General features: G+C 44.1%; 1 protein-coding gene across 1 annotated transcript in view; it reads left to right on the forward strand.

Annotated features, from left to right (window-relative positions):
* Positions 1-19742, forward strand: part of LOC138288112 (NACHT, LRR and PYD domains-containing protein 1 homolog) — a 524384-nt gene extending 504642 nt beyond the window's left edge. The window contains exon 7 of the mRNA XM_069229359.1: positions 19617-19742. Within this exon, the coding sequence (XP_069085460.1) occupies positions 19617-19626 (10 nt within the window). The 3' untranslated portion in view covers positions 19627-19742. The remainder of the gene's footprint in view (positions 1-19616) is intronic.
* The last annotated feature ends 5037 nt before the right edge of the window (positions 19743-24779 follow it).

Here is a 24779-nt window from a genome sequence, read left to right on the forward strand (position 1 = left end):
GTGTGCGTCAGATTTTCCGGCGCCCACAGATGATGTGTCATTTCTTTTCCTGCAACACGGGACTTGCGTTGTTTCTTCGGTGGGTGGTCGTGTTCCTCTCTGCGGTGCAGGGATCTTCGTTGCACCCAGGGGCGATGCGTGAAAATCCTGGGTGTGCAGGGCAAAGTCACAGGCTTGCGTCGTTCCAGTAGCACATTGCATCGGATTTCTGTCGCATGGCAGGCGACGTGTCGATTCTCCATCCGAGAGTCGTGCTGCATCTTTCTGGTTTGGCTGTGTGTCGATCCAGTGGGCTATGCAGCGAATTTCTGGTCGCAACGCAGGTGCTGCGTTGATCTTCACTTGGGAAGGTGGGCTGCTTCATTCCGGTTTGGCTGTGGGGCGATTTTCTCATCACGGTGCAGGCTGTATGTAGTTTCCAGCAGGCTGTGCGTCGAACTTTCGGCACACAAGGATTTCTGTGCAGGAAGTGAAGTCTTTTTGGCCCTGAGACTTCAGCAACATGAGGCAAGCTCAATCCAACCCCTTGGAGAGCACTTCTCAGAAGAGCCAAAGGCCTGTAAGGCAGCAGGGCAATAGCAAGGCAGCAATCCTTTAAAACAAAGCAGTGCAGGTGAATCTTTGAGGCAGCCAGGCAGCTTCTCTTGGCAGGTTGCAGGTTCTGGGTCACAGTTTCTTTCCCAGGAGTTGTCTTGTCAAGAAGTGTCTGAGTTGGTAGGGTCAGAGGCCCTGTTTCAATACCCAAATGTGCCTTTGAAGTGGGGAAGACTTCAAAGAGTGGCTTAGATGTGCACAAGGTTCCATTTCAGTTCCATTCTGTCTGCCAGGGTCCCAATAGGGGGTTTGGCAGTCCATTGTGAGAAGGCAGGCCACTGTGCAGGTGTGACTGAGCATCCTGTGTTTGGGGTTCTCTCAGTGAAATGCACAAGGGAGCTATCAACTAATCCAGCCAGACATAGATTGTAAGGCATGGAAGGTTTAAGTGCAGAGAAATGCTCACTTTCTGAAAGTGGCATTTCTTAAACAGTAATATTAAATCCAACTTCACCAGTCAGAGGGATTCTGTATTACCATTCTGGCCATACTAAATATGACCTTTTTACTCCTCTCAGATCAGAATCTACCACTCAAACAGTATATGAGGGTGGCCCTAGTGTTAGCCTATGAAAGGAGCAGGCCTCATAGCAGTGTAAAATGAATTTAAGAGTTTTACACTACCAGGACATATAAACTACACGGGTACATGTTCTGCCTTTTACCTACATAGCACCCTGCCCTATGGGTTAACTAGGGCCTACCTTAGGGGTGACTTATATGTAGAAAAAAGGGATTTTAAGGCTTGGAAAGTACTTTTAAATGCCAAGTCGAAGTGGCAGTGAAACTGCACACAGAGGCCTTGCAGTGGCAGGCCTGAGGCATGGTTAAGGGCTACTTATGTGGGTGGCTCAATCAGTGCTGAAGGTCCACAAGTAGTATTTAATCTACAGGCCTTGGGCACATGTAGTGCACTTTACTAGAGACTTACAAGTAGATTAAATAAGCCAATTGGGTATGAACCAATGTCACCATGTTTTGAAGGAGAGAGCATATGCACTTTAGCACTGGATAGCAGTGGCAAAGTCTTCAGAGTCCTAAAACCAGCAAAAACAGTTTCCAAAAAGTTGAGGGAGGCAGGCAAAAAGTTAGGGGTGACCACCCTAAGGCTGTCAGGTCTAACAGCTACCTAATAGTCTAAATGGAACAGCACATACCTCACAAGTCGTATGTAATTTGCCTAGAATGAAGTCCCATATCTAGGTATCCAAATTCATCTCTGTAACACAATCAGCATGTGTCACTTAGTATCATATTCTAGTTTGTGACCTAATAGAGAGCCGTAAAGCAGACCACCAGATACATCGTGTGCAACAACAGTCAAGCAGGCGGTGAATCCAGAAGCCAGTGCCACCAAAGTGTACAAGGCACCACCAATATGTATAATGCACTATAAAATTATTTTAGTGTAGATACCAAATCACAAGAGAATGTAGTGGTGAATCATACTGTGGTACATCATTAGTTATAGTGCAGTTCAACTCAGAGGCTATAGTTGAACTGAGCAACCCACCCTGGGAACCCCATATCTCCCGGTGCACTTTAGAGGTGTGAAACACATATAAAATCAGAGAAGATTAAGGAATCCATCATAGAATTCACTTCTAAGCAACAGCTCCAGCCAACTGTGTGTGCTGTCAAGTCACCGCCTCTCCAAGTGCAACAGAAATTGGATGAGGATAGATGTGCAGTGGTTGGGCCATAAGTAGAGAATGACTAGACAGTTACTCATGGGCGCCGTCTTGGGAGGATAGCACGTGCTCACTCAGTATCTATTCTCAATGTAACCTGTGAAAAGACCACCCTGGAAAACATGCTTGTTGCTAATTACTTTACGCATCCATACAATGCAACTAATACCTGGTGTTCAGTACATAATTGACCTATCTTTTCAAAGGATCATGTGAGTAGTACACTACCCGGCTCAACCCAGAATGATACCCTCAGCCTCTCCTGGGCCACACAACCATCAAATAATGATAAAACTCAAGGGCTCATACAGTGTGTATCTCAGACCAGAAGCCATACTTAGGAGCATATTTATACCCTGTTTGCATCGAATTAGTGTCATTTTTTTTTACGCAAATGCAGTGCAAAACGAACTCCATATTTATATTTTGACGTTATTCCAGTCTAACGTCAAAATATCGGAGTAAGTACCATTTTTTAATGCGTGAACCTACCTTGCAACAATGAAATGCAAGGTAGGCGTTCCCATCTAAAAAATGGTGTAACTCCATAGCCTCATATTTATCTCCCCATGCTAAAATGACGCACGGAAGGGAGGAGGGGCTAAATAATGGGGCAACACTCGCTTTGCCCCCCATTATTTAATGCCTGGGTCAGACCAGGCGTTACGGGACCTGTGGACCCATTTCAATGGTTAAACACCAGGGAATGGGTCCACAGGTGCCCTCCTCAAGCCCCAGTAACACCCCCCCCCCACACCAGAGGGACACTGGAGGATGGGGAACCCCATCCCAGGTAAGTGGAGGTAAGTCATTATTTTTTTTATTTAAAGTGCCAACGGGGGCCCATCTCGGGCCCCCTGGATGGCACTGGTCCCCTGTGCTGGCCATTGGGGTGGTGAGCATGACTCCTGTTTTTTCTAAGACAGGAGTCATGTGGTATGAATGGTTTTGCATCAGAAAATGACGCTAAGCTGGTTAGGGTCATCTGTATTTACTCTAACCAGCCTAACGTAATTTTTTGGTGCAACACCCCCTTCTCCCATACTGCCAGCCCCATCCGGCTAACGTCAACTTTTTTAAATGCTAGCCCACCCTTTTCACCGGCTTGCGCCATTACATAAATATGGCACCTGGCTGGTGCTCAGGAATGGTGCAAGTCGGTTCTAAACTTTTTGGTGCAAAACTGAGTTAGTGCAGTTTTGCACCAAAAAGTATATATATGCCCCATAGTGTGCAGACAAACGTAAGGCACAGGCTTTCCTCTTATGAATCATGAAACCATACCAAGCGCAATTTACAGGACAAATATTTTTTACACACACCTCCACATAGAAGCATGTCACAATCAATCAAAAATGCTACACCAGAGGCCATATAAAAGTAACAAAAGTGTTATAGAAATGGCCAGCCCATACTTAAGGGGAAGTGTAGTCAGTTGTAGATATTATGCAAGAACGTTATACTTTACAAAAGATAGTAGCCATGGCTCTTAGTTCATAAACATCATTCAGTCCATGGGTTGTGCTTTTGAGGCGGTCCATTCACCTACATTTCCGGAGGTTGAGCAATTCATTCAAATCTCCTCCTCTGGACCCTAGTCTGACCTCTTCCATCACACACCACCTTATCATGAAATGGAGGCATTTAATGCTGCCTACCCGGATGAAATAGCTGTCTACAGCTCCACCTGGGAGGATCACCTGTTTCATTTCCAGAAGTTGCTTCAGTCTCTGCAATATCCATGCCTGACTATCAAGACTCGCTAGTGCCATACAGGACAGGGATCGGTGGAGTATCCCAGACACCTATTGGGCGGGGCAAGCTGCACCCCTTCCATGCCAAGATTGAGACTATCCTGGCCTTGGAACCCCTAAAACTCAGTCTGAAGTGAGGGCCTTCCTGGGCCTCACTGGTTACTAAAGGAGGTTTGTTAAGGGCTGTGGTAACATAGGTGCCTCCTTACCTAAGCTGACTTCTAAGAAGCAACCCAAGAAGGTGATCTGGACAGAGGTCTGACAGAAAAACTTTGACACCCTCAAGGAGGCCATGTGTACAGTGCCTGTACTCGAGGCCCCTCCAAGGAGTTTATATTGCAGACAGATACTTCAGAGCATGTCATAGCGGCTGTGCTATTGCAGTTAAATGAGGAAGCACTAGAGAAACCTGTAGCCTTCATACATAGGAGGCTGCTCCCTAAGGAACAGAGGGGGATAATTTAGTACATATAAGTTATACCTAAAGTACGCCCTAAAGAGTCCACATGGCATGGTGCAGTGTATTTAAAAAGTTGGGCATGTCCTTTTAGATTTTACATGCCCTAGCAGTGAAAAACTCCTAAATGTGTTTTTCACTACTGTAATCCCTATCTCTCCCATTGGATAACACTGGGCTACCTTAGTACGTTTTCCAAGTGATACTGATTGATTGAAGCCAGACAGTAATGTCATGCTTATACTCAAATAAATGGTAATTTAAATTGCTCTTTCATGGTAAAGTCAGATTGTAAGGCACAATTCTGAAAATGCTCCTTTTAGAAAGTTTTTTTGTCCTAGTGATTTGGTGCCCACAGCGTGTGTCCGGGGTGACATGACGGTGTAGTTGGCAGTTATCCTTTGTTCATTCCTCCAAGACAATGAGACAAAAGGGGCAGTAAATGTTGGCAGGATTGGCCTTCCTTCCTGGATGGGAAGGACGGATCTGTTCCCTGCCCCACTTCCATTTCAAACGGGCTGCCTCCAGCACATTCACAAACAACTTGGCAACAGTCTATTGTCACTCCAGCCCCCTTAGAACCTGGGCTGGGGAAGGAAGATAATTTAAGAACTAGCTATAGGGGGAAGTCTAGAAGTTTCTCCCACTTCAAAGGTTGGCACCAGGTATAAATACTGGACTCTCATACTAACACTTCAGTACACCTCATGGACCTGTGTAGATTACAGGTGAAGGGCAGCCCTGCTGCCAGAAGGCTGCTTTGCTGCTTGAGTTCTGCCCTGCTCTCTGAGAAGGAAGACTGGACCTGATCCCCTCATCCCAGGCTAACCTGAATGACTCCTGCTCAGACAACTGACCTACTGCTTTGAGCTACAGAAAGACAACAAGCTCCAGAGGATTCCCTGCAACAGCCCAGCTGATCTGCAACTGCACCTGCCTGAGCCCTGCTGACCTCTGCTAGAGTGAGTTCCTGATCCCCAATACGTGCCTCCCCAGGTTATCAATCCCTGGCTGGAATTAGAGTGCACTCTTCTGAAGAAAAAGGAGAAATCTTGATGGTTTGGGCTCTTATCAACCACGAACCGGCCCATTTGTGACAAGATCTTGGGGCCAACCCAACGTTCCAGTGAACTCAACTCTTCGCACTACATCGATCACAACTGGCAACACAAGATCTGTACTCGCGCTACAGCATCGTCAGCCAACGTGAAGCTCCAGCAATGAAGGTCCGCGACAGCAGACCAGACCTTCGCACTAGAGGGACAACCATCTGCGAAGCCCAGCCTGCTCTTTGCGCTACAGGTACTACGCTCTGCAGCGCTCTCCTTGCTCCTTCCAGCCTTCGCCACCACAAACTGTCCTCTTTGTGCCAGACTTTGAGAAAGTAACTTTTTCAGCTGGACTAACCTGGTCCTTGTATCTGGTCTGCACAACATCGCAGTCAGCCTGAACTTGCGAATTCCCCTGTGTATATGAGACTATGCTCAACTGACTACTTGGCTGTATTTATGGATCAATCCTCAAACAATCTCTTTTTATGCCCTTGGCTACTAATTAAAGGAATGCGTACAAACAACTCAACTGGAGGACATCTTTCTTCTGAACATTATTTTGAGTGCCACCTGTCAAGGGGCGCGGACTGTGCCACTGACCTACTGTAAATAGCTATAGCAGTTACATATCTAATAGCTATAGCAGTTACAGATCTATTCCCCCACCAAGACCTGATATATACACACCTGCACCCACCATGCACATTTAGGAAGATACCATCAGCCCACTATCCCCCTCCACTTTCACACGCAGAATGTCCCAAATACTAACCCCCCGAAAGACCCCCATTTGCTATTTTGTTTTCCCCCTTTTTCTTTTCTCCCTTTTGGGGTTAGTTGTTGACTGTTACTGTCCGGTTTCCACTATATTTTACTTGGCTACGAACAAAGATCAAGTTTATTAAGTGACACGCGGAGGCGACTAAGATAATATAACACTAGAAAAGGGCTACCATCGACCTATAAAACTGGGGATGCTACAATTAAACTATCAAGCTGAATATCCCCAGAAAAAAAGATTGTTAGAAATGTGGGTAATTCTGCTGATTGTGACAGAAGTAGCCATCAGAATACCGAGTGAGGCATTACTACTGAAAAATACTGTTTTGCAACACGATTTCGTGTACTGTATGCCTTAGATAATGTATAGAATGTGATACTGTAAGAACGTTTGAAATGCCTATAAACATAAATAAAACAAAAAAAATTAACAAAAAACTGTTAGATTTCTGCAAAAAGAGCTGTGCTGAGTTAGTGGTAATGATGTAGCTGTTTTTCTGTTATTAAATGCTTTTCACTAATAGAAATCAAACTCATAGTAACCTAGCAAGTATAGGCCTCAGACTTCATCCTGCTTGTGACGTTTTGTACCAATGCTTTGTATCCTGGATAGAAACTTGAATTTTCATGTCTCAGTAAAATAATGTTGGATGTGTCTTTCTCAGACAAGGTAATGACTTTACCAAGAATTTTACCTTGTCTTTTTGGGCGCAGTGGGTCTCTCAAATCGCATGAGATACATCTTGCCAACCAAATTTGCAAGCTGCTATGGGAAGGCAAGCCTTAGAGAAGATACTGAGGACCAGTAGGCTCCATTGGAATAATGTTCCCGCAGGCCTCGGGCAGTGCAGGCTGTGTTTATACCATTCTGAGTCGATAGCGCACAATGTTTGCTGCTACATCAGAGGTGAGTCTGCTTAAGAACAATATTTCTGCAGAACGGGATAAGAACTTGCACGGATTGGCAAGTTCTTCGCAGACGCAGGAAGACTTTTTGCACGACGCTCGCTCGCCGAGGGGGGCAGTTATTTGCCTGACGAACTGGCTCTGCCACCTGTTCGAATTTCAAACAATGGGCACTTTGCACTTACTGTTATGCATGCCTATAATCAGTGCTCGATACTCACAAGTACCGAGTACCAGCACTTCTCAGTTTTCTCCCCTATAGTATCAAAACTTCTCCTTGCGTCAAGAGAGTACCGGTACTCCTAGAGGCAAGCTGGGGTCGGGCTTTAGGTTAGGGGTCCCTGCAGCTTACTGTGCTGCTGAGTGCGAGGCCTTCAGAAGGAGGGTTTCTGTGAGGCACTCTGGCAGTCAACGGTGGGTATATTCCAGCGGTAGGTTGCTGCTGCAGCCTTACACTCTTGCAGCCCAACAGGAATAAGATGGGGGCTGATGGCTAGAGCTCCCCACATTGATACTGTTGCACTGTCATTAGAGTGCAAGGCTGCAGCGCTGAAATACACTTGCCGTTGTCTGTTGCAGCGCCCAGCAGGTATATATTGCACACACTGGGCAGGAGGGTATTAAACGCTTTAAATAAGATACGCAAGTTTTACATGTAAGCATACATTTTTTTTATAGCACCTGAAGTTAAAATCCCAGTCCTGAGATTCTGGACAAGTCATGTAATCACACCGTGCCATAAAAACTAAAAAAAAGTATGCTTTCATGTAAAACTTCTGCATGGCTAGTAAAATGCTTTAATGCCCTCTTGACAAGTTCGGACTATTGAAAACTGCAAAAAATGCCGTCATGCCCTGCATATGTGAACGAACTTGGCCAAAGGACACCAAGGTGTTTTGCATTGAATAAGAAAATTAATTGTATTGAATAAGAAAATGCGACTAAATGCCACCTCGAAGCCACGCCCCTACAAGACCCATCCCAGTCAATTTGGTGAGTACCAGCAGTTCTCTTTTTCCATTTAAAGCACTGTCTATAATGCACTTTTGCCTTTGCATGTGGCACTTTAAATGCTCGGCTTCCTCCACTTTGATTTAAGGACGTAGCATAGGTTCCTACGTTAGTGTGATTTGTATTACATCGTGGTACTAAATACTACTAAATACTCTTTGAACAAGCACATGGCACTTTAAACAAAAGACTTCGTCAGTGAAAATGGGAATGATGAGGCAAGGCCTGATACTTTGGTTTTAGCATTTTATAGCGTGTGTGTATTATGCATTTTACCTTCACGAGGCATTAATCAGAATAGTTTGGTTGCGCCTGGCATTGCCGGTATACAGCTTTTTAGGACGGGGTCTAGTGCACCTCGTAATCATTTGATCGTTCGCTAGGTACCCTTGTTTGGCAAGTGTCACAGCTTGTGTACTTGGGCACTTTACGTATGCACATATCACGCCCTTGCATGCCCGCCAAGGCTGCTCTCTTCTGGGTTTTATATTTGTGTATGCTGGCCTTTTTAACTAACGTGTCCCGCCATTTCATTCCGTAGTTCTTGTATTAACATCGCTGAACCCGTGTTACTTTTTATATTTGCGTTTTATATTTTTATTAAATCTATTTGATTTGATTTTAAGGAATTATACAATACAAAATGATGATCGTGGTTGTCGCTACAGCAATTTTTTTTGTGCCCCACGTCTAGCCTAGTTGTCTTGGTAGAAATATTTCAAAATGTAATTTTGTGTCCTAGTACAAGTAGAATTCGTGAGAAGCTCCTTGTTAGGAAATGTTTTCTTCTGCAACTGTTTCACTTTGCTTAATTCGGATTGTTCCTAGGGGTGGGAACCATGTACACGTATGCTGAATGTGTGAAATCCCTTGTTTAGTCTTTCTGGATGTGTGAGGGTTCTAGACTCCCTGATACTAGGAGGCGAATCGATGTCGGCTTTCTTTTCCATTTTATACTTTGTATTTTGTGTCCTGAACTTCAGTATGTTCTTTGACTAAGTTTGCATTCTGACTAATCTATTGATTTAGTTATACTACTTAATATATTGCACCACTAAAAATCTGAAAATGAACTTTGATGGTTTTAGCTTACTCAGTCTGTCATTTTAGTGAGAACAAATGGGTTTCATATGTTAATATTAACTGTCATATAGAATGCCAAAAGAGAAATAAATCCAGCAAGGAGCACTAACATTCTACAGATTAACTCCGCATCCCGTTCATCATTCGCGCAAATAGAACCGGTGGAGCATGACAACAAATTTCAGGTAGCAGACGATGGTTTGGACTGGACCGGTATGGTGCTGATAGGACATGTATGGCTCTTACTTGACCTTTTTAGGTAAACTGGATTTACAGACTGTAAACTGTGCCTTCATTGTTGAAATGGTCCTGCCCCGTGATTTAAATCGACCCTAATCCAGTCTGAATCCCCAATTCCTGATGGCTGTATGAAGATGTGGCACCTCTCCTAGAGTTCTTAAAGCTGTTTTTGTAAGTATCAATAGGGAAAAGCATCATGCGTGAGTTCGAGTGTGAGAGAATGTAAACAAAAGTGGTGCACGCTGGGATTTATAGTTCGAGAGTGTGGTGTCATGAATTGGTCGGATTTTGAGTCTACATATTATGTGGCTTTGATTTGTAGGGGCCATTATTATTGTCATGTTTAACTTTGATTTCTGAGGGTGCTACCCAAGACGCAACAAAGAGGGCTTGCACTGTGTGATTTTGTTTATATTTGTTGAGCTTAATGCAGTTGTGATATAAAGTTGTAGTTTAAGTTGGTGTATAGAAGCATTTAATAAATAAATAAAAGAAGTACTAGTATGCAGAAAAATTCAAAGTAGGACTTTTATGAAACACATTTGTGAGGACAGCCTCCATATGGCTCACCTAAAGTACAGTGATTCACATGGGTTTGTACTCCTTTAGCACATCACCCAGAATTGGGACTTCCCAAACATTTATCCAATCATTAATCAACAACATGCCTGGGAGATGGAAGTGCAGAAGGGGTTATATATGTGTATGTGGCATAAACAATGCCACCACTACACCAAAAGAGATGGGGCTTGCTGTTTCTGTTGCATGGCACTCTCCATATAGGGAGGCTTGTGAATCTGAGAAAAGAGCATGCATGAGAGGACGTCTCAGCTCAGACCCACACATTTTGAGGCTTTAAGCTCTTGGGAACAGGAAGCAAATGAGAAAGAACGTGGGTTATATAGGATTCAGATGTGAAATTAAGTTTTCAATTGGATAGAAGTGCAATATAATGAGTGACAAAGAATTTGGTGTGAGGATATGATTGATGCAGTAGGTACCTGCCCTGAGATTGTGAATAAAGCTTCAGAACAGTAGAAATCCTGTATCAAGAAAAAGCAGGAGAATGACCCTGGGACTGAAAGTGATGAGGATGATAGCTTTTTGGGCAATTTGTTCAGGTCCAGACCATCCCCTTACAATTTAGTACAGCCTGCAGGCAAACGCAACAGGGAGCTCCAGAGGAGGGAGGGGAAACAACAAAAGCCCCCCCTGAAAGACCATGTGCACCATCGATATATACAGATACCAGTGCTTCACACACACCAGTAGTTTAAAGTGCCCCTCAGATATAAGAAACACCAAGCACTCCCCAGATTTTAGAAAGCACAAGTTTACCCCTGATGCAGGTCATTGAGAGTTCTTCCCCGGTACAAGCAATTATAAGCACCCCACAGACTTCAGCAGGAGTAGGTGTTCACCTTGTGCTAGAATCTCTAAAAAGAAAATCTACTGATGCATCTTGCACAGATTGTGTCATTACGGTGGCAGGATCTGAAGTATCACCTTAGCCTAAAGAAAATGCCCCCCTTAAGATTAACATGATGCAGTTAAAACAGAGTTTCAGGAGATTCTGAAAGGCAATCTTAGGATAGGCTTCCTGAGACAATATGGTGAGAATGAATTTGTGTAATTGAATAAGGAAGCTGCTAGAATTGCATTGGAGGCATATGCAAAAATTGAAGCTTTGGCTGGAGAGCCAGGGTTTTATTTGTCACTAAGAATGAACTTGCAAAATAATTTCAGAGTGGCTGTGACAAGTATTTTAAGATGATGAAAGTGAGAAGTTTGAAGATGCACATAAAATAATTGGTGGATAGTATCAGAGTAGAGAGATTGAGAAAGATTTAGAGAGCAATGACCAAAGAAGTTAGGGTCAAATGTGAAAAAGAAAAATATGGCTTCAGTAGGCTAGAGTGTCAATGGGACAGAAGGTAAACAGTCCCCACTGAGAGAAGTACAGGGAGGACCATATGTGCATGTTTCATGGACTCAACAGACCTTTTCTGTTTCACAAACAGCCTTTCAAAGCTGAGGGAGAACCCAGATAAGTGGCACAAAAAGAAGGATAGAATTGTGACCATCTCAAAGGTCTTGTGGAAGGATTTGGACTTGTTCTTTGACTGGTGATTCCGAGGTATTTGTGGGAGGACTGTAGGTGAGCCATAGATTGGCCAACCCAAGAGCCTACAAGAATAGTGAATACCAATGACCCTTTTTTACTTTGCTTAAAGCAAACTATGATGCTGTGATTGCGCATATTAAAAATAAGGTACCACAGAAAGAGGTGAAGTGGCCCAAGATTTTGAGGACAACACAGATACCAAAAGAGTCAAAGTATGCTTTTTTTAGCTACTAATGCAGGTTTATAGGGAGCGTTGGGACGGAAAGGGCACTGTTGTCTGGATCCCTAATGCTGATTTATTTGTCATCTGCAAACACGAATCATGCATGTGCACCATGACATGGGCCACTCTCATGGATTGCGTTTTTGTACGACCGGCAGAGGAGCCCAGTGCGCTACTGCCTTCACCAGGAGTTAAGCAGCATTAGCACAGTGTTGGCAGCATACCATGTAGTAATCAGTAGCAGTGAACACAATCTTTTTGCCCTGTGTCACTGGAGTGAGGCCTACAGGCTTTCTCACCTTTTAAAAGTTCAGCTGCTGTGCTCTTAACTCATCCTTGTCCTACATCAGGTAGATGTGTAGTGCTGAACAGCGCAGGACTAGTGACTGCGCTGGCTGTATGTGTGCCTGAGACGGGTACAGTACAGGGATAGAGCAGTACCGTGCAGTATATGTGTGCTTAGTGCATGTACTGGGTGTATGTATACCTGTCAGGAATACATGACACAAGAGATGTAGTGCTGTGCATTACATATGCAGTGTGAGCTTGTGCTGGGTTTATGTGTGCCTGGGTGAAGTACACTACATGAAGGGTGAAGTGTTGTGCAGGACGTGCATGGTAAGTGTGTGTTCTGGCAGTGTATGTGTTTGTAAATAGCGACCCTGATTAAATAAAGACAAGCTTCAGTGCTGAACATTGCGTGCAGACCGAGTATGCATGCACATGCATGTGTACATGTAAGGGTACAATGCATGGAGTTGTTTGTGCGTGCTGAAAAGTACCTGCAAAGTGTGCCTGCAATGGTACAATACACAGAGGACCCAGGGTTCCATTTTGGGAATCCCAGGCCTGCCTGGTGAAGACATGAGGAGGAGAGAAATCCCCCAGAATGATTTGTGTGTATCTGCATACCTGTGGGCTGGGTGGGACACACACTAGAGGAAAAAAGGAGACCCCATTTACACTTCAAAAAACTGCCCTTTGATTTAGTGATATATCACAAGGAAGGAGGGCCTGGACACATCTCAAGAAGACAGATGGAGCGGATAAGGAAATCAAAAAGAGGGCTGGGTGGTCTGGAATTAACCTTTTAATGCACATGTCACTGTGGCTGACATCCAGGTGTGAGCTCTGGTCACAAATTGTGTTGTGTGACAATCAGGTTCTGAGTGTTGCCTGCTGTGACAGCCTTTCATGAGGAAAGAAGAAAAGGAGAGGTGCCCACTCTAAAAGTAGCAGAACCCCAACATAAAACTTCAAAGACTCAGATCATAAATCAGATTTTAGTGTCTGGAAATGGACTATAAGAAGGGGAGGTTGAGACCACAAAATTTGTCATCTGCCAACCAGCCAGATGGGCTGTGTGAGAATGGGAAGCTCCGCAAGACTTCTGCCTGTGACCACGACTGGGGCAAAGGCCTGCTATCCTCCCTGATGAGTGAAGGGACATCACGCAAGACACCAAAATCACTTGCTCTGGAACCTGAGACACGGCGCTTGCCTCTTTTCCAAGATCAGTGTGTCCTGTGAGGAAGAGGAGAATGTTGAAGGGAGAGAGGTCTAGAGGGGAGCCCTAGGAGAGGATTCTCTGAGCAAGGTGTTAGTTTGCAAACTGATCGGGTTGTTGACTGTGTGTCATGTCGACTCTGTGAACCCTGTATGCCAGGAAAGAGCCGCTGGAGACTGAGCAAGAGTGTTGCACTGTGCAAGCCTGGGTAAACCAGTATGCTGCACTGCTGTGATCTCGTATGGCAGAGGGAACCACTGGTAAAGATACTACTGCTGAATCGCTGGGACCAGTGACCGTCTCAGTGCGAGTGGTTGCACCAAGAAAGTCGGCACCTGTGTTTTTCCAATTACCGCAGCAACCCCATATGCCAGGAGGGGTTGCCGATACCAATGTGACTAAGGTTTTGGGTTGTTACTCGAAGGCAAGACAGAGGCTGCTTCCCGCGGGTTGGACCCGCACTTTGAAGGAACTGCACCTGACAGTCTGGAGGGCTGCTGAAGATGCCATAGACAACATCAAACACTCATATCACTTTTTTGGGAGCTGCTTCGACAACTGAGAAGGACTCCGGCAGCACAGCTCAGGAGAGAGCTTGTGCCACCGGGTGTTGTTGCATGGGTTGTGAGCAGCCCAACTTCTCCAAACTGAGCAGGACTCACGGGTGCTTGCTCCGAGGGCACTCACTCCTCCATTGAATTCCCTCATGATGTGAAAGCGGGTAAGATGTGAACTGGGCTAGTTGGGCCCCAGGTGACTCGCTGCTAACGGTGCAAATGCACCACAGACACTTTTGACAAAAATCCCAAAGATTCAAATGTGGAACTCTTGAGTATGGCCTGACAGTGTGCATTCCCTGGATACGACCATCGGAGAATGGAGAATAGCCCCAAACATGTTACATGAAGGAAGGTGAGACTAGGATTTGCCTGACAACTACTAGAACTCCGACCTCACGGAGGATTGTGTTGTTGCTTCTGAATGTCATATCTTTGCATGTGTAGAGTTAGAAATAAAATACTTCCTGTGTTCACGTAAAAGCAGTTATTTAACTGGACACTGATTTATTGTTTGTACTGTGTGCCCTTTCAGTTATGAGTCGTGGTCACTTACCTGTATCTACACTCCCCTTGAGGGAGCCTGGAAAGCTCGACCACAGCTACCACTGACAGTCAAGTGCAGAAGGGGTACTTGGCCCAATTGTTTGGGATCAATAGTAGTTACGGCACCAGGACACCAGGACTAAAAGGCCTCAACCTCCAGGGTAGGGACCAGTAATCCCTGCATGTCCCGCAGCCTTCGGAAAGAGGTTCTGACAATTGGCGTCAAGTGATGGGGCACCTAACGTTTAGGAGACAAGTATACAGAGGTGGCATTTACCATTTCCAATCTGCTCCAGCACTGCAATAAGTCTATTTTGTTCTACACACAAAGGAGACACACAAAGGCAATGGAGAGCACCAGTTTGGGATTTGACCTCAGCGCCATATCCATAGATCAGATGAAGTATTTATGTATGGAAAGAGGGTGGAGAATTCCCAGGAGTAGGGACAGGGAGGTCCTTGCTAATTTAATTATGAATCGGTTTGAGATACTGGCTGATAGGGAGGAGGCTGTAGCTGGTTCTGGGGAGGAGGGCATGGTAGAAACCCTGGAAGGGGGTGCTGTAGGGTCAGGCTCTAGAAACCCCTTCAACACAGATATATCTCAGACAAAAGTCAATGCATTTTCCAGAGTTTCACCAAGACACTCTCGACCTTTAGTTTCCAGAATATCTCGGGTGAGTACACCACCTTGAATTTCTAGGGTACCACTGTCCCCAATTCCAGAGGAAAATTCCTTTGATGGGTTGAGCCTAGCAGAGACCCTGAACTTGCAGTAAACAAGTCAGAAAACTGAGGCTGAGGAAGATGAGAAAGGCAGAGAGTTTGAGAGGGGAAAAACTGACGCTAGCTACTTGGAACAAGAGGAGAGGAGGAGGGATAAACAGGAGGAATTGGCCTCGTAAGTTGGCCCAGGAAAATAAATTGTGAGAAAGGGAGGAGAAACAGAGGAAAAGGGAGGAACATCAGAGAGAGTGGGAGAATAAAAAGAAGGAAAAAGGAAAGAGAGTTGGAAAGGGAAAAGAGAGCCCTTGAGAGAAAGTGAAACTTATGATAGAAGCAATGACAACTCCATATGGGGTAAGTGACTCTACTTCCAATTCAGGCCATTTGGTGGCCAATGTTCCAAAGGATCTTGTGCATGTGTATGTGGAAGGTCAGGATATTTTGGAAAGGTTTGTGACCTTTGAGGTAGCTTATAAAGCACAGGCCTTAAATGAAGGGTCTAAGACAGCTCCCTTAATGGGGGACATGCCATTAGAAGGGACAGCCATCATTGGGAGGATGCTTGTGGCCGACCAGATGGCCTATGAGTGAATGAAGGAAGCTCTCAGGCGGTTTGGGCTGAAGCTAGCTCACTAGCTTCAAGGAATCCATGACTGCAAGAGGGCAGGTAGTGTACCGTTTGAGAGTTGGATTCATGGTGTCTTGCATGATTGGAATGAGTGGGTAAGAGGGATGGAGGCCAATCATTTTTACTCCTTTAACCAGTTGACGGTGATAGAGCAACTCAAGGAGGTGTGCCCACTTAGGCAATATCTGTCTGATCTGACAGAGGGGGTTCAGAAAAACTTGCAGTATTAGCTCATAAATGGTTAGCTTACAGGGTTTACAAAGGGCTGGAGCAGCATGGTTCTAAGCCAAAGAGGGAGAAGAACTCTCCAAACTGGAGGGTAGGGTAATTCTCATAGGACTCATGGAGGGTAGTGCTATTTCCAGGAAGGAGCATCCTTAGAAGGGAAAGCAAGGAAGCTCTTCTAAGTCGAAGGTGGTGACTTGCTTTAAGTGCCACAAGGTAGGACATTACAAGAGAGACTGTCAAGAGAAGGAACTTGACTCAGTGACACCAGTGATAGCAAGCATGTTACACATGGGTGAAGGTACATCAATTGCACTCAACCTAGTAACTATAGATTCCTGGGAAAGGGGCCTAGATGATCTGAAGCACATCCATCCTAATACAATGGAATTTGTGCCGAAAGTTAGTTTCAATGGGAGGAAAGTGCCCGCTCTGGGGGATACTGGAGCCTTCCACACTATAGTTGAGAGGGAGGACCTTACATGCCTGAGGAGATACTCCCTGGAGCCAATGATACAGCTTTGATAGCCTGTGGAGAGGGCATGGAATATCTACTTCTCGGTTTGAGATTGAGCTTATTGGCAAGTCGGACATGATTGATGCTGGGGTAAGGGAAAATCAAGAAGCCAGATGTCTAATGGGCAATGATTTAATTGTCCCGGCTTGGTTCCAGGACTAGAGGTCTGTGTGGCTTGGAAAGCGTCATCTGTTTTGACCACAGCACAGGCTAAACATCATTCTCAGGGTGAGGCTTGGATCATCGCTGATTAGTAGGGACCAGGACAAGTTAGTTTGCAGGAAAAGGCAGACTTTGGGAAGGTAGTGGATATGGAAGTCATTGCTTCTGCTCCAGAGGGAGAGGAGGATGCAGATCCCAAAGTGGACCATTTTCTGGAGTCTGGGTCGCTTCCAGAGCTGCAGGGTTCGTTAACTGCTGGAGGACCTACCTGGGAAGATTTCCACAAACCACAGGAAGCGTGCCCTACAGTTGTGGGACTTTGGAAATAAGCCCAGGATCAGGTCAGCATTGGAGTCGTTGGAAAGCACTATGGGCCTGATGTAGAGTTTGGCAGATGGGGTTACTCCTTCACAAACGTGACGGATAGCCCGTCCACTGCACTACAATCCCATTTTATCCTACGGGAATCGTAATACAGCCAATAGGATATCTCTCATGTTAGTGACGGAGTAACCCGTCTGCCAAACTCTAAATCAGGTTCTATGTTGGCAAGGAGGATGGTCTACTCTATAATGAGCCAGTAAATCCTGAGCCAGGAAATAGCAAGAGACTAGTGGTTCCATTAGTGCAAAGGATCGTCATGTTATTATTTAGCAGGACACCTAAAGATTAGAGAAACCAAGGGTATGTTGGATAATCTGTTCTACATACCAGGATAAACAACAACGCACAGTGGTTCTGTAGAACCTTTCCAGCTTGCCAGATGAGTAGTAAGACAGGAGGAAAGCTAAAGGCACCATTAGTACCAATACGAGTTGTAAGTGTTCCGTTTGAGCAGGTGGGAATAGACATTGGTGACCCACTTGACACCGCCCCCCTCACAGACAGGCAACAAATACATCTTGGTTGTGGTGGATCATGCCACCAGGTGCCTGGACGTTGTACTTCTAAGGAGCATGACTGCAAAGGTGGTAGCAGGAACTCTCCTAGGGATTTATTCTAGGATCAGATTTCCAAAGACGGTAATTTCATCTCCCTTTAAATGTGAGAGATGTGGGGCCAAGCTGATGTGACATACCACTTCTCCACACTATGCCACCAACAAACCAAAGGTTTGGTGGAGCAGTTTAACAAAACACCGAAGAGCATGATGAGAACTCTGCCAGAGAACCACAGGAGGATGTGGGATCTTCTCCTGCCTTGTCTCTTGTTTGCTGCTAGAAACTGTGTCGTTGGTTGACTAGGGTGTTAACCTTAGTCAAGCACCAATTAGAAAAAAGTAGTGATTTGTGGCAACCTGACACTCTGCCTCCTCCCGGAAGTCATGGAAACAGATCATACCTCTTTCGCTCAGTTACTCAGTAACTCACACATGCCAAGGCAAGACAAGAGATGCAAACTGAATTTCAATATATTTATTGAAGCAAATACCTCCTAGTATAAAAAAGCAAGAGCTGTGATAACAAGGCAAATGAAACATAATACAGTGATCATCATTACAACGAGTGTGAAAAAGGTGAACAACCCCACCATTTTTTATGGTTATAGAAAGTCTAGTGATTCCTGCCTAACTTCTATTTATGGGAGTATAGTGGTAGTAACCCATTTGCTGGTCCCTTTCTAAAGGAGCATCCTCGACCGCATACCTGCAGTGGATAGCAGGAGTCTGCTTGTTGTCTGGATGAAACTTCTCTTGGAGAGCTGATGTATCAGGGTCAGGATCAGCAAATGTGGCTGCTGTATGAAGCAGGTCCCAGGACGGTCATGACTGGAATTCCCTCTGCCCTCCTTAGGCCTATGTGTTGTTTATATAATAAACCCTACACAGTCCATGGAAGTAGGCCCAATGTCATGATGGGTCCCGAGGACAAGAACTGCCTCCTGAGATGGCAACCTAACTGGCATATTATGTTCCAGGTAATAGCCTTGGAAAAGGCACAGAATGCGTGTGTCAGACTCTCACCTGTAAAGTTCTCGGTAAAGTGAAGTGGCATTATGACAGTTTCCAACTTCCCTGTAGGTCAAACAGTCCAACTATATTACAGCCCAGCCTGACCCACCAGGAAGAAGGGATAACAATGTGGGATGAGATCATCACCAGACTGCCACCCTATGGACTTCTGAGGTTCTCCTGGGGCTCCTTCTGCTTCTACAAAACAAAAATGACAATCTTTTAGCACTGAATGATCATTAATGATAGCATGCTATTTACTGTGTGCACTAAATTTAGGATTACCTAATGGTAATTCTTCCATCTGTCTGGTGCAATGGAAATTTCAATACACATTCACAGCATCTCCAATAAAGTAAATAATCATTATATTTAGTTACCCTAACAACCATAAATGCTATGTTATACTGTCTTACTTACACCTACCTATTTAACCTTCTAGTGTAGAGTAACATCAGCAACTTGCGAATTATCAAAAGACATAAAAATAAAGCAACCTCAGCATTGGGGATAATACAATCACATATATATATATATATATATATATATATATATATATATATATATATATATATATATATATATATATTTATACAAATAAATAAATTAAATCCTTTTTATGAGGACTTCCAGATTCAGGCTCCTTTAAATAATGTCAGTTCCAAATATAATGCAATATAATGGTTGTTTGTATTAAGGTTGCACAAAAAGGAAGTTAATCAAACATCTCTTGGTTTGTTATTCCATTCATCCAGTGGAGAAAATATTTCAAGTCATCAGTTCACAAGTATTAAGTAATTGTTCAATTGCGCCTTAAGGGCGTTACCCAAATAGAAGAGTTTCAGGATTTTTCCAATCAGTTCTGTCCTCTGTCTTTTCAGGGTGCGGTGACTTCCAGGAATGCAGGTGTGAAAGACTGTAGACCCGAAGGGACCCGACGTAAATAAAATATTGTGACCACCGCAACAAGAACACCAAGAAGAATGGAGGACGCCATATGAGTAGGTAAGCTGGACGCCGACAGGATTGCCTGGATGACATGCAGTCACCCATGGTGAAACACACAGCCTTAAAGGCTACGCACTCCACCATTTGGGAAGTGCTTCATGTGTACGTCCGGCAGTGGGTTGTGTGAAAGGTTGATAGAAATATGCAGTACATACTCCGTCTTACTAGAAGGAGGGAGCTGATTAAAAATATAAAATAATGCACTAAAAACAGGCTCTGCTAAATAATAGGACAATGAACAAAATATATGCAGGTGTTTAAAGGCACAGACCCTAAACTAACTAAAACCTGAGTGTCCAACCCAGCACTTAAGGGCCACTACAACACCCTCACGTTGTCAGGTCAGGAATAATGATCCTAGTACATATATATAAATTAAAATAAAATCCATAAAATATAAAAAAAAAAAACTAGTATTAATAAAGTGCTACAGAATTTAAATGCATATTAAAAAAGATAAAATGTCCAAGTCGACAAGCAAAGCAACCAAAGGAACAAGGTCAAATTAAAATCATTTTGGGAAAAAAGGGTGCCAAACCAAAAGTCTATGGAATCCTGCAGGAGGTCATCCAACATCCAATACATTAGTGGAGATTGAATCCAGAATAAACCACACTTCGGCAGACGATAGATCCACAAGTTCCTTATTTAAAAGGCCCAAGTAGCACACATGATCCGCTGCCTCAGCCATAACCATAGTAGAGGAGGTAGCATTCCACCCAGTACCAGATGAGGCATCAGGAGCCACAGCACTTGATCCAGAAAGGCTGGCTTATAGAAGGCATCATGGAGCAACCACAATCTCATGGGACAACTCTGTCAAAAAACCCTCATCAAGAACATCGTAAGATTTATGTCCACAGAAAGGACATGCTGCTGAACAAGACACACTTCCAGTGCATGTTTGAAGGTGCACCATAAACAGTGGGTGATGGGCTGCACACAGCAGAATAATGGTCGAAATGACAATGACCAGTCCTTGTCATGTGTTTCCCAACAGTGCTACTCCAAAATACTGTGTCATGCTCTCACAACACACCTGGGCTGGTTGGAACCCCATTACCCTTCTTTGTTGAGAAGGGGTAGCCATTGAGAACCAAAATAGCAACAGAAATATACTGCCAGTTAATGTAAATACCATATACCCAGACCTGACAGCTTTAAAAAAAGTGTACAATTCCAGCAGTGTTAGATGCATTAAGGATATGAATGACCAATTCACCGAAGTGTCTTGGAAACTTTGGGGGTCATTACAACCACGGCGGTCTGCCTTGCAGACCGCCGAGGTTGCGGGAGCCAGAATACCGTCATTGCTGGCGGTATGGCTGGCTCCCTATTTGGACTTTTGCGCTGGCCTAGCGGAAAAGTCACATCAACATTGCCGCCGGCTCGTAATTGAGCCGGCGGTAATGCTGATGTGCAGCGGGTGCAGTAGCACCCGTCGCGCATTTCACTGCCCGAAAATCGGGCAGTGAAATGCGCGACGGACCTCTGCCTGAGGGCCCGTGCACTGCCCATGCCAAGTGCAGGAGCAGTGCAGGGGCCCCCAGGGGCCCCCTGAGTCCCCTTACCGCCAGCCTCTTCCTGGCAGTGCAAACAGCCAGAAACAGGCTGGCAGTAGGGGAGTCATAATCCCCAGGGCAGCGCTGCCCTGGTGGATTATCACCCCCGGGGCTAAAGTGGCGGGATACCGCCGACCTGGCGGTGCGACTGCGGCGAAATACGCCAGGAGGCACCGCCAGCCTGTTGGCGGTGCTCCCGTCATTTTGGCCCTGGCGGTCAAAGAACGCCAGGGTCATAATGACCACCTTTGTGTTTAAAAGGTACTGAATCTCAGCTGATGGCCTTGCCACTTGTAGATCATCGGTCTCACAGGGAGAAGTAAGCGCCATGTGTTTTTGAATCAATAGCGCCTTTAGTCTGCTCGGCTTGTCAAAATTGACATCAGAAGTAGCAATGTGAGGCCACATATGTACTACTTTCAATCTCTAGCGTGGGTGGGAAAAGTACAGTTCCATAACAGGTCACTATTTGAGAAACAGAAATCACATATGTGGCACCTGCTCTCATCCCACAACAGCCTTGATAACTCAGCATCAAGTAACTCACATTCAAGAGTAACTGAAATACCGGATGAATCACAGTGGCAGTAATGCCCTTCAAGTAGCAAGCTAAGTTCACTACAGATGCATTGCAAGTGCCGTGCAATGCGACTTGTTTACAAATCATGAATGCCTTACAGAAGTCTTGCCTTTGCTTCTAGTGAGAAAAACTTCTTTATTACCACCCAAGCATTTGAAATCAAAAGGAAGCTCCCACACCTCATGAATGTAACTATCTCGTAAGTGTTCAAACCTGCCATCTGGAAAGTGTTATGACCAAGAGGTGAATTAGAATGCAGATATTGGCATTGAGCTCATCCCATGTCTTAATCACACTTATGATGGTGTTTCAGCTACTGTAAAAGGCAACTTTTCTAATTTCTCAGTATTAAGCACGATGTAAGCTGCTTCCTTTTTCACCATTATCTGTAGTTTATGTTTACGTTTGAATGAGGCAAACAACTTTTTAGAGACCACATGCTTCCAGAGCCCACGGCCCACTTTCCGAACTTTTAAAGTCCAAATCAACTGTATAATGGACCTAAGCTGACTTTGTCCATGATCTAAAAATGGCATGTTTTGTATAATGTCAATAGCAGAGGACACAATGTTTTTTAATGCGCAAATGCGAATGGACAATATGTTCATACCATTATCGACAACAGCTAAAGCTTTCTCTATGTTTTCCTTAGCTATTTGCCTTAAACGAGCAGCAGCTTCCAATTGTGAAAGCTTCCAAATCTCACTATATATTTCATATAGAAATCTTTCGGAGCATTGTTTTCTAGGACTTAACAAGAAATCTTCCTAAGAAAAGTCTATTTCTTCAGAAAGAAAGAGGTGTTCTTTGACATCTGTTAAAGTGGAATGTTGCAACCATTGTTTACATAATTTGCCCATTCTGTAAGTGGTGGCGACACCTGTAATGAGGGTCCGATCTTCTCGATCTAAAACCCCATGTGGAATTGATAAAACACTACTGGCCATAATAACCACCTGTTGGGACCTGAAAGTGATGAATTGAAGGTATAGTTCTAAACCAAACCATTGAGTTGTTTGTCTGACATATTCATAATATTTTGCTAATTATCCAATTTAGCTTTAGTGGGTATACTGAGCACATTCATTTCTTTGACTTTTGCTAACCCAAGGCAAGTCGTTTGCTGGATAGTGTAATTTAGAAAAATAATTTGTAAGGGAATTAGACACGCCTTAAATAAGGCTTCCATGCCTTGTACCTGCCAATCTTTTGTTCCCCAAATTGTTTTAAAATCAATTGATTTCTTCCAATAATCAATTGAGTCTGATTAAATTATTTTGGTGTCAGTGAGCAATAGTTTTGTTGCTTTTGTTGATGGCAATTTGAAATAATAGCACTCAGGACCAGTAGATTTATGCCCAGAAAAATAGGTGAACTTTTCTACATATGTTTTTGAACATCTTACTGGAGGAGTCGGACAATGCTCCCGTTGTGTATAATTAAAAATCATTTTTGGAGTACCAGCTCTATGGTAATAATGATGTACATAGAAATGGTAAAATAAAATTTCCCCATAATTTGCATTGTTCGTGTATCTATTTTCACTTTCAAATACAGTATAATATTTAAGCTCAGAAAGCATAGAATCAACTGTTTTTACATCCCAGTCATCAGAAACTACCCCAGGTGTAATAACTTCATTCATAAAAATGTTAAACACATATGGTATTAGTATCCTTTTAGTTGGTCCAAATATATCAAAGGGCACTTTATCCCAAACAATCCCATCAGGAATTGAAACAGCAGAAATGTTTACTAGGAACAAGTCTCTATGCACTTTGTGGGAGGGAAAATAAGTCTTTAAAACCTCATCCACCAGTTCAACAGCAGAGCGTTCAGGCAAATGACGGCAATTTGTAAGCAGGAAGAAGACAATTGCAAATCCAATCCATAGAAGGAAAGCAAGCAATGCCAATGTAATCCACAGGTAGTACCATGGATTAATCAAATAGTTATGTTTTAAACAGCTAAAAAGCTTATGTATACCATGAGCTGTGGCAGTACTAGATGCTATAGAATTTGAAGGAAAATCATCAATGTTGGCAAAATAACCAGAAGCTGTTCATGCAAAAACTGGAGCTGGTGAACGAGAACCTGTAGATGCTTCCAATGGAGGTTCCTCATATACAGTCCCATCAGTTTGCGTTGAATTTGTAATTTGCGAAATAGAATTTTGGACATTTCTCGCTGATGTAGTGGTTACTGGAATCAACAAGAGTTCATTCTCCACCCTTCCCAACCTCAGGGAAAAAATGTCAGCGTTGTTTAATGCTTGAAGAGGTATCTCCTGTAGGGTAGTAAAAGAGACAAGGGAACTTACCCAGGAATCCTCCTGGTCTACTGTGCAGAATCGGCCACATGATGCAACTTTATGTGATCAATGGAGACAAAGATGTTGTCTTTGGAGATAGGCAGCGATGGTAGGATTACATTTCTTGTACCTTGTATTCCAAAAACCGGCACCGATGCCCGGTAAGATGGGCCAAATTCCATTTTAACAGCAACTTTTTCTCGAACCAGAACCCCAACTTTTGCCATCCAGCCTGTTGAAGTTGTTGAATCCCTCATTCCTAAAGTGGCGCCATGAACTGATGAATGCTCATCTCTGGACTGTTGTAATTCCTGCAAGACAGAGGTAGATTCATTTATGTCAAACAATGGTTCTGCCGCAACTGCACCAGCACCAGCACCATCAAGATCTGGGATGACCATTGGGATGTTGAACAGGACTTCATAGGGGGTATGGCCTCCCAATGATCTTCTAGGAAGATTATTTAATGTTCTCTGGATTCCATACAGGGGATGGATCCAACTACGAACTGGGCCTTGTAATCTAGCTGTTAAGGATTGCTTTAAGACTCTTTTTTTTCTACCCACTACTGAAATTCCCTTAG

Source organism: Pleurodeles waltl, chromosome 4_1, assembly GCF_031143425.1.
Source record: "Pleurodeles waltl isolate 20211129_DDA chromosome 4_1, aPleWal1.hap1.20221129, whole genome shotgun sequence".
In the NCBI taxonomy this organism is placed as follows: domain Eukaryota; kingdom Metazoa; phylum Chordata; class Amphibia; order Caudata; family Salamandridae; genus Pleurodeles; species Pleurodeles waltl.